At 39.6% G+C, this 16,261-nt stretch overlaps 1 protein-coding gene across 1 annotated transcript; it reads left to right on the plus strand.

The window, feature by feature from the left end:
• Nucleotides 1–1,424: 1,424 nt before the first annotated feature.
• Nucleotides 1,425–15,216, plus strand: LOC307024037 (guanine nucleotide-binding protein subunit alpha-14-like). The gene is made up of 7 exons (XM_079657815.1): nucleotides 1,425–1,642; nucleotides 4,997–5,181; nucleotides 6,386–6,540; nucleotides 8,123–8,263; nucleotides 10,247–10,376; nucleotides 12,971–13,124; nucleotides 14,400–15,216. The coding sequence occupies exons 1-7, from the start codon at nucleotides 1,525–1,527 to the stop codon at nucleotides 14,588–14,590; spliced, it is 1,074 nt and encodes a 357-aa protein (XP_079513941.1). The 5' UTR covers nucleotides 1,425–1,524; the 3' UTR covers nucleotides 14,591–15,216.
• The last annotated feature ends 1,045 nt before the right edge of the window (nucleotides 15,217–16,261 follow it).

A 16,261-nucleotide genomic window follows, 5' to 3' on the forward strand; every position in this document is an offset into this window, starting at 1 on the left:
CAGACACCGAATGTAATGTGGCAGCAGCACACGACAAGTTGTGTGTGTGTCAATCATTGCTAAATGTGCTCCTAGAGTGACTACTGTAGTGTAAGGTAGTATAAAACATGCCTCTACTTGTTCACTTACAACAGATGCCCAATTATGATTTTTGTTCTGGTATTACCTCTCCTGAAGTGTGTTATATAGGTTTTTGTGAATGCAAATGGTCTGCAAAGGCCTCCTTTGGACTCCTTTGTTTACTTCCAGAACAAAGTGACATTATTTATGTAACATTCTGTGCTTTCATTGGCTAGTGCTCCAACACATTGTAAGGGACGGGTGAAAAGAGGTGCTGCAGCACAGGCAGTATGCAAAAAAAAAAGAGCTTTTTGAACATTAAAGCATTGAGACATGTCCCAGTAGAGACACTACATACTGATATACACCTGAACATCAGCAGGAGAGGACTCTTTAAAGTAGAGACACTACACACTGATATACACCTGAACATCAGCAGGAGAGGACTCTTTAAAGTAGAAACACTTCATACTGATATACACCTGAACATCAGCAGGAGAGGACTCTTTAAAGTAGAGACACTACATACTGATATACACCTGAACATCAGCAGGAGAGGACTCTTTAAAGTAGAGACACTACATACTGATAAACAACTGAACATCAGCAGGAGAGGACTCTTTAAAGTAGAGACACTACATACTGATATACACCTGAACATCAGCAGGAGAGGACTCTTTAAAGTAGAGACATTACATACTGATATACACCTGAAAATCAGCAGGAGAGGACTCTTTAAAGTAGAGACACTTCATACTGATATACACCTGTAAATGAGCTGCTTTAAATAACAGTAAAATGCAGCAGAAGCTACAAAATGAAGTCCCTCTTCTTTCAAACTTCTTACACAGGATTTTAGGTTTTTTAACTTTCAAGCCTGACACATTTATAAATGTACACAGACTCTTGTGGTCCATTTTCTATGTCTGATTGTTTCTATGAAATCGTTTTCTTCGCAGAGTTAATGACTAAAAAACAGGCAGGATCATTTTTCATACTCCTGTGCCAAGTGTTGACAGGTGAAATGTACTTCGGAGGAAAGTAACTTCAGTTTAATGATAGTGTTTATGAGTCACAGTAGAAGAACAGGTTAGTGACAGGGACTCTTTAAAATGATTTATATGCTCATGGCAGTATTGAGCTGTAGTACGGAAAGCCAACAGTGCCATAAACTCCACTTTTTTCATTTATTTGATACATTATAGATAAAAACTTGCATATTATGGCACTTTCCATATAGTTCTGTCCACATTTACATAACTTTCAGCTCGGTTCCTTTCCGCCCATCCTCAGGAATGTGGAATGCACCTGAACTGGATATGGCACGAGGAAGAATGCCTGCGGAAAGTTGCCAATCCACCTGTTCTGGGACAGAAGCCTTTCCCCCGAAACTAAAATCATTTTCCAATCCTCTTCCTCTCTGCTCCCTGTCAGCTGTGGTGCAGTTTGTGGACTTTTACAACAATGGAGTGCTGCCTGTCTGAGGAGGAGACGCAGAACCTCAGGGTGCACAAAGAAATAGAGAGGCAACTTCGTCAAGACAAAAATAAGTCTCACAATGAGGTGAAGCTGCTGCTTTTGGGTGAGTTTCTGAAAGAACTTCCAACATGTTTTACACTGCCACTGACATTAATGGGAACTAATTAACTACCAGTAATCTTCTGAGACACGTCAACGAAAGTATTCCCTTGAAATATGGATATTTCCATTTAAACAGAGGTGGCAAAAGTACAAACTCTCTTTACTTAAGTAGTACAGATACTTGTGTACAAAAACACTTTGGTAAAAGTAGAAGTACTGATTCAACTTTTTACTTAAGTAGAAGTACAGTCTCTGAAATGTACTAAAAGTTAAAAGTAACTTTTAAACTGGTTGTTTTTGTGCAACGCTAACTGAACCTTACATCATAATATAATTAGGGCTGTCAAACGATTATATTTTTTAATCAGATTAATCACAGTTTAAAAATTAATTAATCAGATTAATCACCATTCGAACTATGTCCAAAATATGCCATTTCTTTATGTATCTTGTTGTGGGAATGGAAAGATAAATGAAAGCAGGCGGATATATCCATTTAACATACAGTATGTTTATTATAACATTGTTCTGTGTGTCAAAATGAAAGACAGCCCACACACCTATCAATCATCAAACCGTGGGGTCTTATTTCATTACGTGTTGATTTCTATCAACACGTAATGTTGTATCGATGTATATAGAGATCTACTACAGCAAAAAGTATTCTCCGTCAGGACTTCCTGCAACAACACCACGCCGTTATCTTGATTCTGATTGGCCAGAAGACATCATCAAAGATGTTCTATTGAGAAGACGATCACTACGTGACAAAAGTTTTAAAAACCGTTTCTAGTCTTCGGTATTTCCAGACAAGTGGCTACTGAAATCAATCTTACTAACTGCTGTCTGTGCAATTTACTCTGCGCGAGTTGGTGGACTTTATTTTGCTTACTTTAACATCATTTTTCATGGTGGGGCTAAGCCATTTCTTGGTATGGCTGTAGCCTACCCCAGCCATACCCTGGTGCTGCCACTGGTGGGATGTATGGGGCGGGCCATTCTGCACATGCGTTAAATGCGTTAAATATTTTAACGCAATTAATAAAAAATAAAGATTACCGCCGTTAACGCGATAATTTTGACAGCATTAAATATAATATAGTATTAATATAAGTGAAAAGGAGCTTCATTACATATTTACGTCCCACCTCTGCATTTCAATGTTGCCTATAAAGTGACTTTAAAAGTGTCATACGTTACCACATTGTTACAGCTCAGGTGAATTAAATGTTTTAACCACAACAGTTTGGTTGCTTGGCAAAACTGAAGAAAAACACCTTTACTCAAACGTGTCTTTTCTTTGTAAATGTTAATAGCTAAACCAAATGTTCCTGTAAAAGGAGAACATCGTGTTGTGACAATTGTAGCACTGTCATTCTTTTTAGATATTATTATTTTAATTATAAGAATTGTGGCTAGCCTGCTGTTTGAGTGCTTAAAGCTACATTTTAACATCAGCAAGCTAACATGCTAACAATGACTATGCTAACATGTTGTTTGTAACATATATAACATGTTCATAACGTGGCACTGAAAGGGGGATGGCGGTAAATGTTTGGCTAATTCGGTTGTTGCATTGCATTTGCCCTAATTGGCTAAATGTGGTGTCCATGAATTATGAGAAATATTTTCCATAGCAGATATAGAGCACTGTGCACCGTTTATTTCTTGTGTCTTAATTTATTTTATGTAAATTGCCTTGTTTTTTATGCTGCTGCAACGCAAACATTTCCCAAATTGGGATCAATAAAGTATCTATCTATCTATCTATCTATCTATCTATCTATCTATCTATCTATCTATCTATCTATCTATCTATATATCCATCTCTCTCTCTCTCTCTCTATCTATCTAAATATGGTGCACATGTAATAAAAACACCATCATAATATCTATATATCTACGTCACATATTTTAAAGAAAAGGAAGGAATCAGATTTAACGTTGCTTGACAATCCATCTAAAAGTTGTTGAAACAAAAACAGAAGTATGTCCTCCGGGGACCATGATCTAGAAGTGGTGGACTGACCTCAGACTGTATAATTAAACTGCAAGTCATTGTTGGCTTGAGCTGAGAAATACAAAAGTATCTGGATCAATAGATAGCAAGGCTTTGGTATGTGGTTTTAAATGGATTGTTGAGGTTTTTTGAAGTAGTTACCGGTTCCTTCTGCATTCCTCACATAGCTGTAAAGGGCCATGCTAGGTCAACCCTAACCAGGGATGTGCACAGACACTCTTGGGGGGCGGGTGCTCAAGTGAGAAAAAGAGCACTTCCCATAATCATTTATAAAAAAACATTTTAAAACAAAAAGTTAAATATAGTTGCACATCTCTGACTTAGTGACCAGTTAATTTGAATACCCTCACACTCACGGAATTGTACTCAACAGAATTCTACAAAATAATCAGCTAACACAGAGACAATGATCTTCTTTAGTATTCACTACGCACAAGAGCAGACAACAAACTAGTAACATTAATAGTTGTTAAATGAGCTGCCAGCAATCAAAATTATGAAGTTACTGTTTCAGGACATTTCAGGAAAAAATACCGTATCGGACATTAAAAGGTAATCATTTCATTGGACAGCTACGATGATGAGTATCCAGCCGTCTTATTAAATTAAGCTTCACAGACGGCCTGATTTTTAACTATCAAAACAGCCCACTTTGGTTATGTTGAAAACAATGCATTACACATGAATGACTTTGTTTAAAGGTCAGCGCTAATTTAAACTTCAGCTCGAGTTTGGAGGTTGGATTTCCCCCCGGAAAAGGTCTGACTAATGGTTAACGTTTTTAGGCATTTTGTTTGCTTTGACTCTCTCATCCAGAGGAATTACCAAGCAGGTGTTTTACTGTTCCACTCAAGGGCATGTGGTGGCTGATTAACTCACACGGATCAAACCCAAGAGTTCCTTTTTATTCATTTATGTTTTGTCTTTTTTATGTAGGTTTTTATTGTCTGATGTTTGTATGGATGTAAGTGCAAATACATTTAAATTACACCTATTTGCTCGTATATCTAAGTGAGTAATAATAAGATTAGTTTTGGAGTGTTTTATAGAAACAAATGCAAGCTTGGCAGATGCACACACTTGAAGTATAAATGCACCCACTCACCTCTGTAGCCTCGGGGGTAAATATATAAAAAACCTCTGAAACTTGAAGATCTAAAAGTATTCTTCCATTGTTAATAAATTGACTTGTTGTTTTTGTTGCCGAGATCCTGTTGAGCTGCAGCTGATTGATGTTTGGCTGATTTTATTTTTAAATGTTTGTCCTATTTCTGGCGTCGCTTTGATCTGATCCCATTTCTCATCCTTTCGGTCTCGTTCATCTCATTTGCCTAGGGACTGGTGAAAGTGGGAAGAGCACTTTCATCAAGCAGATGAGGATCCTCCATGGCGCCGGATACAGTGAAGCTGACAGGAAAGGCTTCACTCGCCTCGTGCATCAGAACATCATCACGGCCGTCAAGGCGCTGATCAGCGCCATGAAGAAGCTGCGGATTGACTACGACAACGACCAGAACATTGTGAGAAACTGCAGGGTTTAAAGGTCCCCTGTTATCCTGTCTTTCATCAATATATCACAGGTCTCAGATATATACAGAGCCTGCCTCTGATTGGCTGAAACACCAAACAGATCATTGCAGCATTACCCATAACCCCCTCTGTTTCAGCCCTGTTTTCAAAGTGCTGATTCTCTGTCTGTTAGATGAAAATAAGGAGCCCCTCCCCACGCCCCTCTGAGAGACATTTGGTTACAAAGAACTCAATGGTGCTCTAGGAGGAGATTCAGGTGATAAGGGGGGGGGGGGGGGGGGGGGTTACCTTGGTTGCTGATTGGCTAATGGTTACACAAGACAAGACAAAACATCGTTATGACATCATAAAGTGGCCAAAATCTGATCAGCTCATTTTCAGACAGGTTTTTATAGAAATGGATCAAAAAGAGAGAGAATCTTTGTTCCTGAAACTGTCAGAGTCTCTTTCCACAGAGGGGACACATGTTGATGTAGAAGAGACATGGAGAAGAGGGGACACATGTTGATGTAGAAGAGACATGGAGAAGAGGGGACACATGTTGATGTAGAAGAGACATGGAGAAGAGGGGACACATGTTGATGTAGAAGAGACATGAAGAAGAGGGGACACATGTTGATGTAGAAGAGACATGAAGAAGAGGGGACACAGGTTGATGTAGAAGAGACATGAAGAAGAGGGGACACATGTTGATGTAGAAGAGACATGAAGAAGAGGGACACATGTTGATGTAGAAGAGACATGGAGAAGAGGGGACACATGTTGATGTAGAAGAGACATGAAGAAGAGGGGACACATGTTGATGTAGAAGAGACATGGAGAAGAGGGGACACATGTTGAAGTAGAAGAGACATGGAGAAGAGGGGACACATGTTGATGAAGAACATGAAGAAGAGGATTTTGCCTAATAGGGGACCTTTAAGTCCAGTTGTCCAAGAGAAGCTATCCGGTACTCGTCTATTAATAAGTCAGTTAAATGTTGAAAGTGATTGTTTATATCCCTGTGTGTGTGTGTGTGTGTGTGTGTGTGTGTGTGTGTGTGTGTGTGTGTGTGTGTGTGTGTGTGTGTGTGTGTGTGTGTGTGTGTGTGTGTGTGTGTGTGTGTGTGTGTGTGTGTGTGTGTGTGTGTGTGTGTGTGTGTGTGTGTGTGTGTGTGTGTGTGTGTGTGTGTGTGTGTGTGTGTGTGTGTGTCAGAGCCATGCACAGAAGCTGAGCCAGGTGGAGGACGACCAGGTTCTCATTTTGGAGGCTTGGCAGACGGAGGCCGTTAAGAGAGTGTGGAGCGACCAAGGTGTTCAGAGGTGCTACGACCGCAGGAGGGAGTTCCAGTTATCAGACTCTGCCAAATAGTAAGACCTTAATATATTCAGAGATGGCAAAAATACACACATCCTTTACTCAAGTAGAGTACAGATACTTGTGTTTAAAAATACTCTGGTAAAAGTAGAAGTACTGACTAAACTTCTTTACTCAAGTCAAAGTAAAGAGGCTTTGAAATGTACTTCAGTAAAAAGTACCCATAACTAGCAGCTGTTTTAAAGAGTACCTGACCTCCCTTTATATTAATAGAACAATAATGTCATTGTTAGCTAATGAATGTTTCCATGGTGACCAACGGCAACATGACAACGTTTCCATTGGTCCCTCTTCTTTAGAGAAGACCAGGAAATGATGGATACACGGATCGTGTTCAAATCAATAGGCACGCAATGACTCTAAATAATAATGATCACGCCACCAAACACACATTCAGACTAAAGGAACCAGCCTGTTTGGAAAATGTGAGAAGTAGAAAGTACAAGTATTTGAGTTCAACATGTAAGAAGTAGAAAGTACAGGTATTTGTGTTCAACATGTAAGAAGTAGAAAGTACAGGTATTTGTGTTCAACATGTAAGAAGTAGAAAGTACAGGTATTTGAGTTCAACATGTAAGAAGTAGAAAGTACAGGTATTTGAGTTCAACATGTAAGAAGTAGAAAGTACAGGTATTTGTGTTCAACATGTAAGAAGTAGGAAGTACAGGTATTTGAGTTCAACATGTAAGAAGTAGAAAGTACAGGTATTTGTGTTCAACATGTGAGAAGTAGAAAGTACAGGTATTTGAGTTCAACATGTGAGAAGTAGAAAGTACAGGTATTTGAGTTCAACATGTAAGAAGTAGAAAGTACAGGTATTTGTGTTCAACATGTAAGAAGTAGAAAGTACAGGTATTTGAGTTCAACATGTGAGAAGTAGAAAGTACAGGTATTTGAGTTCAACATGTAAGAAGTAGAAAGTACAGGTATTTGTGTTCAACATGTAAGAAGTAGAAAGTACAGGTATTTGAGTTAAACATGTTAGAAGTTTTAAACCCACGAAATATGAATTTGACAGCTCCAGTCGCTCCGTAGAGTATCTTTTTCAAATAGCACTTTCTCTTTTATGATTTACGATCATGGTCATATGTCATCGATCAGAGCGGAGTAAATGTTCATTCATCTTTTAATTATTCAGCATGGATGTTAAGAAGAAATTCTAGCAAACAATCTGTAGCCTTATAGCTTGTTTGTTTTGTTTGCAACTTTTTGTAAGCGGCTTCAATATTTGAGTATATTTACTTTGTTACTTTCCAACAACTTTTTGATTATCGTAAATATTCTGCTTGCCCTACACCGCTGTTTCTGCATCATTGCTTACACTGATGGCAACGCAATTAGCTGCTTATTAAGGTTAATGAATCGATCAAATTCATCGACTTAGATTAGACGTGATATTACTTGAGTGTTGTTAACAACGGGATGTCAACGTTCTCTTTATACGCCCATTAGGCAGTCTCATGGAGCTACATCGATGCAGTAGTGGCCGTTCTTACGTCTAAACTAAGTTGGAAAAAGGATAGACGTATCCAGGCAGGAAGTCAAGTGTGAATGCTTTGTTTTTTCACTCCTCAGTTACATGACCGACTTGGACAGAATCACAGCCCGGTCGTTTATCCCCGATGTTCAGGACATCTTGAGGGTCAGGGTCCCCACCACCGGCATCATCGAATACCCCTTTGACATTTCACTTCAGTTCAATAAGATCATCTTCAGGTAGGCTATCATCACCCCATTACCATTAACTATGCATATAGTGGCCTACAGTTTGTCTTATAACTCCTTATTTCAAATGTTTCTTTTCTACATGGAGAGCTTGGGGTTGGGAAGCAGTGTCAGACTCACAGTACAAAAATCCACTGGACATTTCGATTGATTGCTCTTCAACGTTTATTGCCAGAAAACAAAAACGAAATACGAAAACAATATCACTTTGTACTTTAAAGTGGAACTATCATGCTATATTTGAATAATATAGTGTAGGAGCATACCTATATAAGGCATATTTATACTTTTTATTTTTCAAAATACCAAACAGATCATGCATTTTAGCCATTCCTCATTTCGCTCAATTTAACACTGTCTTTGCATCATGGGCTGATTCTGTGAGAACAGCACCATCTACAGGCCTGGCATATGTACTACAGCGCAGTGGCAAGCCGTGAGCTTTATACCTAGGCCCTCTGACCCCCACCCCTTCCCTCGAAATGAAGGGGAAAAAATAGTTATTATGTCACAGCGTATACTTCAGCGGAATATCAAAACAACGGCCTGGGGTGCAAAACGCATCAATGAAAGCGACCCTCTACCACACAAAACAACACCTGTGAACCCAATTTGTGTTCTTTGAAATTGAAAATGATATTGCATTGTGTTTGTTGCTTTCGTTGCAGTTGTATGTCTTAAGTGTAATTTGGCATGCTTTTATTTTGAAGGCGAGTTCACGCTGTTGTCAGGAAGTTGTTGTTATTGCTATGGAAACAAGAAAAAAGTTTCACAGCGGGCGGAACTTGTCATAAAGTCCGCGATAATAAAACCCACCCATTTAGAGGGAAGATATGATTGGTCAATTGTACTGTCATTTGACATTACTCTCTCGTTCAGTTACTATAGCTGGGCCCTCTGTGAATCGCAGAGAGGGCCAGACGAGCTTCTTTCATGTAACCCTTCACATTCAAACAGAGACTGAACAGGCAGATTCGAAGGATTTATTTCTTTGGAAATTATATTGTAAATACAATTAAATCAAGTTTTTTTCGGTAAAACTAAGGAAAAATATAACAAAAATAATATTTAAAAAATATATATATTTTTTAATGTTTTTAAATATTATTTTTTAGAATATCTTAGGCCCTCACAGAGGGCCTAGAGGGCCCTGACGGCTCGCCACTGCTACAGCGTCTCCAGCGCTTTCCAACGGCAATGTCCGTGGTTGTCTCCTCCTGATTGGTGGAGTTGGCCCAATAGCCGTAGCGCCACTTCTGTGACGTCAGAGAAGTGTTCAAATCTGGAACAGTCTGTATTAGATCCGTTGCAGCCCCGTTTTTAGAGATTTGGGTATGGAGGAAAATAGAGAGGGTTGTGTTTTCTGACACTTGGTGAGTTCCCTGGAACACCGGGGACACATGTTCATGTAGAAAAGACGTACAAAGGTGCATTTTGCATGATAGGTCCCCTTTAAATTTTAGCAGCAGATCCTAATAATCAGTTTGAATGAGAGTAAGGCTGCGGTCAATGACAGTAGCGGGATGGTGACATTTTTTAAGTTCTTTGTCTAAAGAAACACACAAATAATTGCATTCCAAGTTTCTGACAATGTTTTTCTCTCAAGGAACTTGTGCAACATTTTGGAGCTACAAGAAATTGAGAGAGTGAATCTGTTAAAGACAAAGCTTTTCCAAGTATTGTAGGAGAAATACCACTGTCATGTCTACGGGCTAACTGTGAAATCAGCTGGTCGATTAGCCTATTTTAGCATGCTAAAAGCTAATAGCTCACCAATAAGCACTCTCCATTTATCACATGACATAATAATTAGTGTGCGTTTAGTTTTTTGTTGTTTCTAGTATTTATGCTGAGCCAATCTACAGATTCATATTAAGCATCTTCTCATCTATCCCTTGGCAGAAGTCAAATGGGCATCTCAACTTAGAGAACTATTCCTTTAATAATCCTTTAATGACTGTGTGTCTCTTTCAGGATGGTGGATGTGGGGGGGCAGCGTTCTGAGAGGAGGAAGTGGATCCACTGCTTTGAAAACGTCAAGACCATCATCTTCCTGGCGGCGCTCAGCGAGTACGATCAGGTCCTTTTCGAGAGCGAGAACGATGTGAGTTTACTTTCTTCTGACACAGCTGCATTTTATTTAAAGGTCACCTATTGTGCAAAATCCTCTTCTCCATGTCTCTTCTACATCAACATGTGTCCCCTCTTCTCCATGTCTCTTGAGCATCAACATGTGTCCCCTCTTCTTCATGTCTCTTCTACATCAACATGTGTCCCCTCTTCTCCATGTCTCTTCTACATCAACATGTGTCCCCTCTTCTTCATGTCTCTTCTACATCAACATGTGTCCCCTCTTCTTCATGTCTCTTCTACATCAACATGTGTCCCCTCATCTACATCTACATGTGTCCCCTCTTCTTCATGTCTCATCTACATCTACATGTGTCCCCTCTTCTTCATGTCTCTTCTACATCAACATGTGTCCCCTCTTCTTCATGTCTCTTCAACATCAACATGTGTCCCCTCTTCTCCATGTCTCTTCTACATCAACATGTGTCCCCTCTTCTTCATGTCTCTTCTACATCAACATGTGTCCCCTCATCTACATCTACATGTGTCCCCTCTTCTTCATGTCTCTTCTACATCAACATGTGTCCCCTCTTCTCCATGTCTCTTCTACATCAACCTGTGTCCCCTCTTCTTCATGTCTCTTCTACATCAACATGTGTCCCCTCTTCTCCATGTCTCTTCAGCATCAACATGTGTCCCCTCTTCTTCATGTCTCTTCTACATCAACATGTGTCCCCTCTTCTTCATGTCTCTTCAACATCAACATGTGTCCCCTCTTCTCCATGTCTCTTCTACATCAACATGTGTCCCCTCTTCTTCATGTCTCTTCTACATCAACATGTGTCCCCTCATCTACATCTACATGTGTCCCCTCTTCTTCATGTCTCTTCTACATCAACATGTGTCCCCTCTTCTTCATGTCTCTTCTACATCAACATGTGTCCCCTCTTCTCCATGTCTCTTCTACATCAACCTGTGTCCCCTCTTCTTCATGTCTCTTTTACATCAACCTGTGTCCCCTCTTCTCCATGTCTCTTCTACATCAACATGTGTCCCCTCTTCTTCATGTCTCTTCTACATCAACATGTGTCCCCTCTTCTCCATGTCTCTTCTACATCAACATGTGTCCCCTCTTCTTCATGTCTCTTCTACATCAACATGTGTCCCCTCTTCTTCATGTCTCTTCTACATCAACATGTGTCCCCTCTTCTTCATGTCTCTTCTACATCAACATGTGTCCCCTCTTCTTCATGTCTCTTCTACATCAACCTGTGTCCCCTCTTCTTCATGTCTCTTCTACATCAACATGTGTTTTCTCTTCTTCATGTCTCTTCTACATCAACATGTGTCCCCTCTTCTTCATGTATCTTCTACATCAACATGTGTCCCCTCTTCTTCATGTCTCTTCTACATCAACATGTGTCCCCTCTTCTCCATGTCTCTTCTACATCAACATGTGTCCCCTCTTCTTCATGTATCTTCTACATCAACATGTGTCCCCTCTTCTTCATGTCTCTTCTACATCAACATGTGTCCCCTCTTCTTCATGTCTCTTCTACATCAACATGTGTCCCCTCTTCTACATGTCTCTTCTACATCAACATGTGTCCCCTCTTCTCCATGTCTCTTCTATGTCAACATGTGTCCCCTCTTCTTCATGTCTCTTCTCCATCAACATGTGTCCCCTCTTCTTCATGTCTCTTCTACATCAACATGTGTCCCCTCTTCTCCATGTCTCTTCTGCATCAACATGTGTCCCCTCTTCTTCATGTCTCTTCTACATCAACATGTGTCCCCTCTTCTTCATGTCTCTTCAACATCAACATGTGTCCCCTCTTCTCCATGTCTCTTCTACATCAACATGTGTCCCCTCTTCTTCATGTCTCTTCTACATCAACATGTGTCCCCTCATCTACATCTACATGTGTCCCCTCTTCTTCATGTCTCTTCTACATCAACATGTGTCCCCTCTTCTACATGTCTCTTCTACATCAACATGTGTCCCCTCTTCTCCATGTCTCTTCTATGTCAACATGTGTCCCCTCTTCTTCATGTCTCTTCTCCATCAACATGTGTCCCCTCTTCTTCATGTCTCTTCTACATCAACATGTGTCCCCTCTGTGGAAAGAGACTCTGAAAGTTTCAGGAACAAAGATTCTCTCTCTTTTTGATCCATTTCTATAAAAACCTGTCTGAAAATGAGCTGATCAGATTTTGGTCACTTTATGATGTCATAACGATGTTTTGTCTTGTGTAACCATTAGCCAATCAGCAACCAAGGTAACCCCCCCCCCCCCCCCCCCCCCCTTATCACCTGAATCTCCTCCTAGAGCACCATTGAGTTCTTTGTAACCAAATGTCTCTCAGAGGGGCGTGGGGAGGGGCTCCTTATTTTCATCTAAAGTAACAGACAGAGAATCAGCACTTTGGAAACAGGGCTTAAACAGAGGGGATTATGGGTAATGCTGCAATGATCTGTTTGGTGTTTCAGCCAATCAGAGACAGGCTCTGGATATATCTGAGACCTGTGATATATTGATGAAAAACAGTATGATAGGGGACCTTTAATTTATCTTTAAAAAACCGAATATCAGTCTTTTTGACTTTTCTCCCATCTTTTTTCTTCAGAATCGACTGCAAGAAAGCCTCGCCTTGTTCAAGACCATCCTCTCCTACTCCTTTTTCCAGGAGTCCTCCACCATCCTCTTCCTGAACAAAAAGGACCTGCTGGAGGAGAAGATCTCACGCTCTCATTTGGCGACATACTTCCCGGCCTTCAAAGGTAAAGCATGTGAATAAAATCCCTTTTTACTATTTAATAAACATTTCAGAGGGAAATGATGTACTTTTGACTTCATTTCATACATCTGACTGCCTTCAGAACCTGTAGTTTGAAAACATATAACGTTCTTTTATATACTGTGTACTGTGTTATAAATAAAACTGCAAAACTGCATATTTAGTTGCAACTAAAATGATTTGTTGATTTACCGCCTCGCTTGCATATTGCTCTTTTTCTTTTCTTTCCTGGCACAAATATAAAAATAAATACTCCTAAAGTATTCCACTGGGTTTTCTGATGAATGAAAGCTAATGTTTGTTGTCCACAGCTGTCGTTAAATTAACCACCGACTGCTTTCTGCAGATTGATATGACAGCACATAGTCCCTTTATCCTCCTCAGCAACGTTCTGTTCTCCTTAGCAACGGTCTGTTCTCCTCAGCAACGGTCTGTTCTCCTTAGCAACGGTTTGTTCTCCTTAGCAACGGTCTGTTCTCCTTAGCAACAGTTTGTTATCCTTAGCAACGGTCTGTTCTCCTTAGCAACGGTCTGTTCTCCTTAGCAACGGTCTGTTCTCCTTAGCAACGGTCTGTTCTCCTTAGCAACAATTTGTTATCCTTAGCAACGGTCTGTTCTCCTTAGCAACGCTCTGTTCTCCTTAGCAAAGGTCTGTTCTCCTCAGCAACGTTCTGTTCTCCTTAGCAACGGTCTGTTCTCTTAGCAACGGTCTGTTAGCAAAAATTAACAGACCTCTGGAAAGACCAAATTCAAATTCTAACAGTATAATGGAAAATGGCCCAAACCTGAAACTTGTGCTTGTCTTATATTGTACTTCTTAGATATATATATATATATATATATATATATATGTGTGTTAATAATCCCACTTTTCAAATAAATTCAGTCAATCTTTGTTGATAAAAAAGCACAATAATTTATTTACATAACAAGCTTGAAAGAGACCCTTCATATTTCCCCTTTTCATCAGCAATCTGAGGCTTCTGTTTTGAACGAGCTGCCTACGAAATAAATGAAAACTGATGGGGAGCTGTGATATACGTATTTGATTGAATCTGCTAACTCGTAATTTAATTTAGGAAGCAATATGCCTCACCACTAGTGAGGTCCAGCCCTTCGTATGTTTTTCTATATGTGACCCTCAGTGAGAACAGTTTGGACTCCCCTGCTTTAAAATGTCTATCTGTTGGGAGAAGTGAGTGATGGATCAATGCTGGGATCGTCTCTCAGAATGTCATTTCCTCTCTTTCCTCCACAGGTCCTCAGGGAGATGCCAAAGCAGCACAAGAGTTCATCTTGCAAATGTACGTGCAGAACCACGGCGACCATCCCAAAAGTCTCTACAAACACTTCACCTGTGCCACGGACACCAAGAACATCAAGATCATCTTCAGCTCGGTCAAAGACACAATCTTCAAGGAGAACATTGACGTATTTAACCTGGAATAAGGCGGGGTGCAGACGGACAGAGTGACGCTTTTCAGGAAGAAGAAGGAGCCTTCGGTCACATGTCGTAAAACGTTATGGACCTTTTTTTTAATCTCTTGTCGGCTGCAGTGTGTTCAAAGACATCAAAGGTAGGCAGCCGTTCCAGGTAAGAGACTGGAAATGTGTATTGTTATCATATTTAAGAAAACCCCTGAAAACAAGTGCCGGACTTTAGGGTTTGTTCGGGTGGTTTTTATTTATTCCCTTCTCATTTTAAGCAATTTATTTGTTTTCTATTAGGATTACCTTTACTTACTTATCTTTAAAAAAGCTTGAATGTTTTGCTAATGGAAAGCAACTTTAGCTACCCTGAGTGCTAATGTTATGTATGATTATTATTATTATGAAATATAATTAAATAAGAATTATTTAATTTACATTAATATGATTTAATGTAATGATAATAATAATATAAGAAGTAGTCGCCACTTAAGCAATAACTTTTTGTTGTGAATGTAAATGATAGCACAGTTAGCTCGCTGCTGCACCGCCTTCTTGATACAGCTGTAAATAAACATCTTGTTTCATTTTGGAAATTATTACATCTATTTTTATTCCAATAAACTTTTGGACTTTAAAACGCGAAATGTTTCATCAATTTTTTTTTATCTAATTGTACTAACAACATTATTTTAACCTCATGTTAAAATGAAAGATACGCAGTACTGAAATGTTGATTTTGAATTTAGATTTCTGTGGTATGATGAAGCTCTGAGCGTTCTGGTTCAGCCCTAGTTAATTATCCTCCTGGGTTATTATATAAGAGTTATTTTTATTCAGTTTGGGAGACACCCAATCCTTTATATCAAACTGGTTAGACAAATACTCATCAACCCATCGGGACTAACAGGAAACAAAAGAAAAGCCGGGAACTAGACTGACTTGATCACATGTGTCAAACTCGAGGCCCGGGGGCCAAATCAGGCCCGTGGTGGATTTAATTTCGGCCCGCAGGATAATTTCTAATCACTATTAGATCTGGCCCTCCGGTATATTGCACGCTCACCTTCACTCCATCCTGAGGGTCTCCTCCGCTCAGAGCCTGAGCCCAAACATTGATGAACTTGCACCCAAGATGAGATGCCAAGTATCTGAACTAGCATCACAGAGCAGCACACTGAGTTTAATGGATGTTTCCTTCTGCACTTTCTCTCTCACGACAACAGGGCATGTTTGGTTTCTCTTTGAGGGAAATAGTTTTGTTGAAGCTGTTGTTGGCCTGTGGGAAAATGTACTCATAAGAAATGACTCTGGAAAAGCTGCAGATAGAGCCATAAGAAATGAATCAACTGATTATTTAATGTTTAATGTTGTTTTTATAGGCAATCATTGAAGCTTTGTTAGTTCCAGGTTTAATATGTGCAATAAGTTCATTTCAATAAGTTCTGCAATAAACATTATTGACTCGACTAGTACCCATTTCTTTATGTTGGCCAACTGTGTATTTGAGTTTGACCCCCCTGGACTAGATAGATAGATAGATAGATGGATAGATAGATAGATAGATAGATAGAGGGATAGATAGATAGATAGATAGATAGATAGATAGATAGATAGATAGATAGATAGATAGATAGATAGATAGATAGATATAGATATATAGATACTTTATTGATCCCAACTTGGGAAATG

Source organism: Notothenia rossii, assembly GCF_949606895.1.
Source record: "Notothenia rossii genome assembly, chromosome: 11".
Taxonomy (NCBI): Eukaryota; Metazoa; Chordata; class Actinopteri; order Perciformes; family Nototheniidae; genus Notothenia; species Notothenia rossii.

Excerpts from the sequence above, each read along its gene's own strand:
- LOC307024037 (XM_079657815.1), top strand. The coding sequence starts at position 1,525 with ATGGAGTGCTGCCTGTCTGAGGAGGAGACGCAGAACCTCAGGGTGCAC. Across the intron at positions 1,643-4,996 it reads GGTGAAGCTGCTGCTTTTGG|GGACTGGTGAAAGTGGGAAG; the intron begins GTGAGTTTCTGA and ends TCATTTGCCTAG. Across the intron at positions 13,125-14,399 it reads ATACTTCCCGGCCTTCAAAG|GTCCTCAGGGAGATGCCAAA; the intron begins GTAAAGCATGTG and ends TTTCCTCCACAG.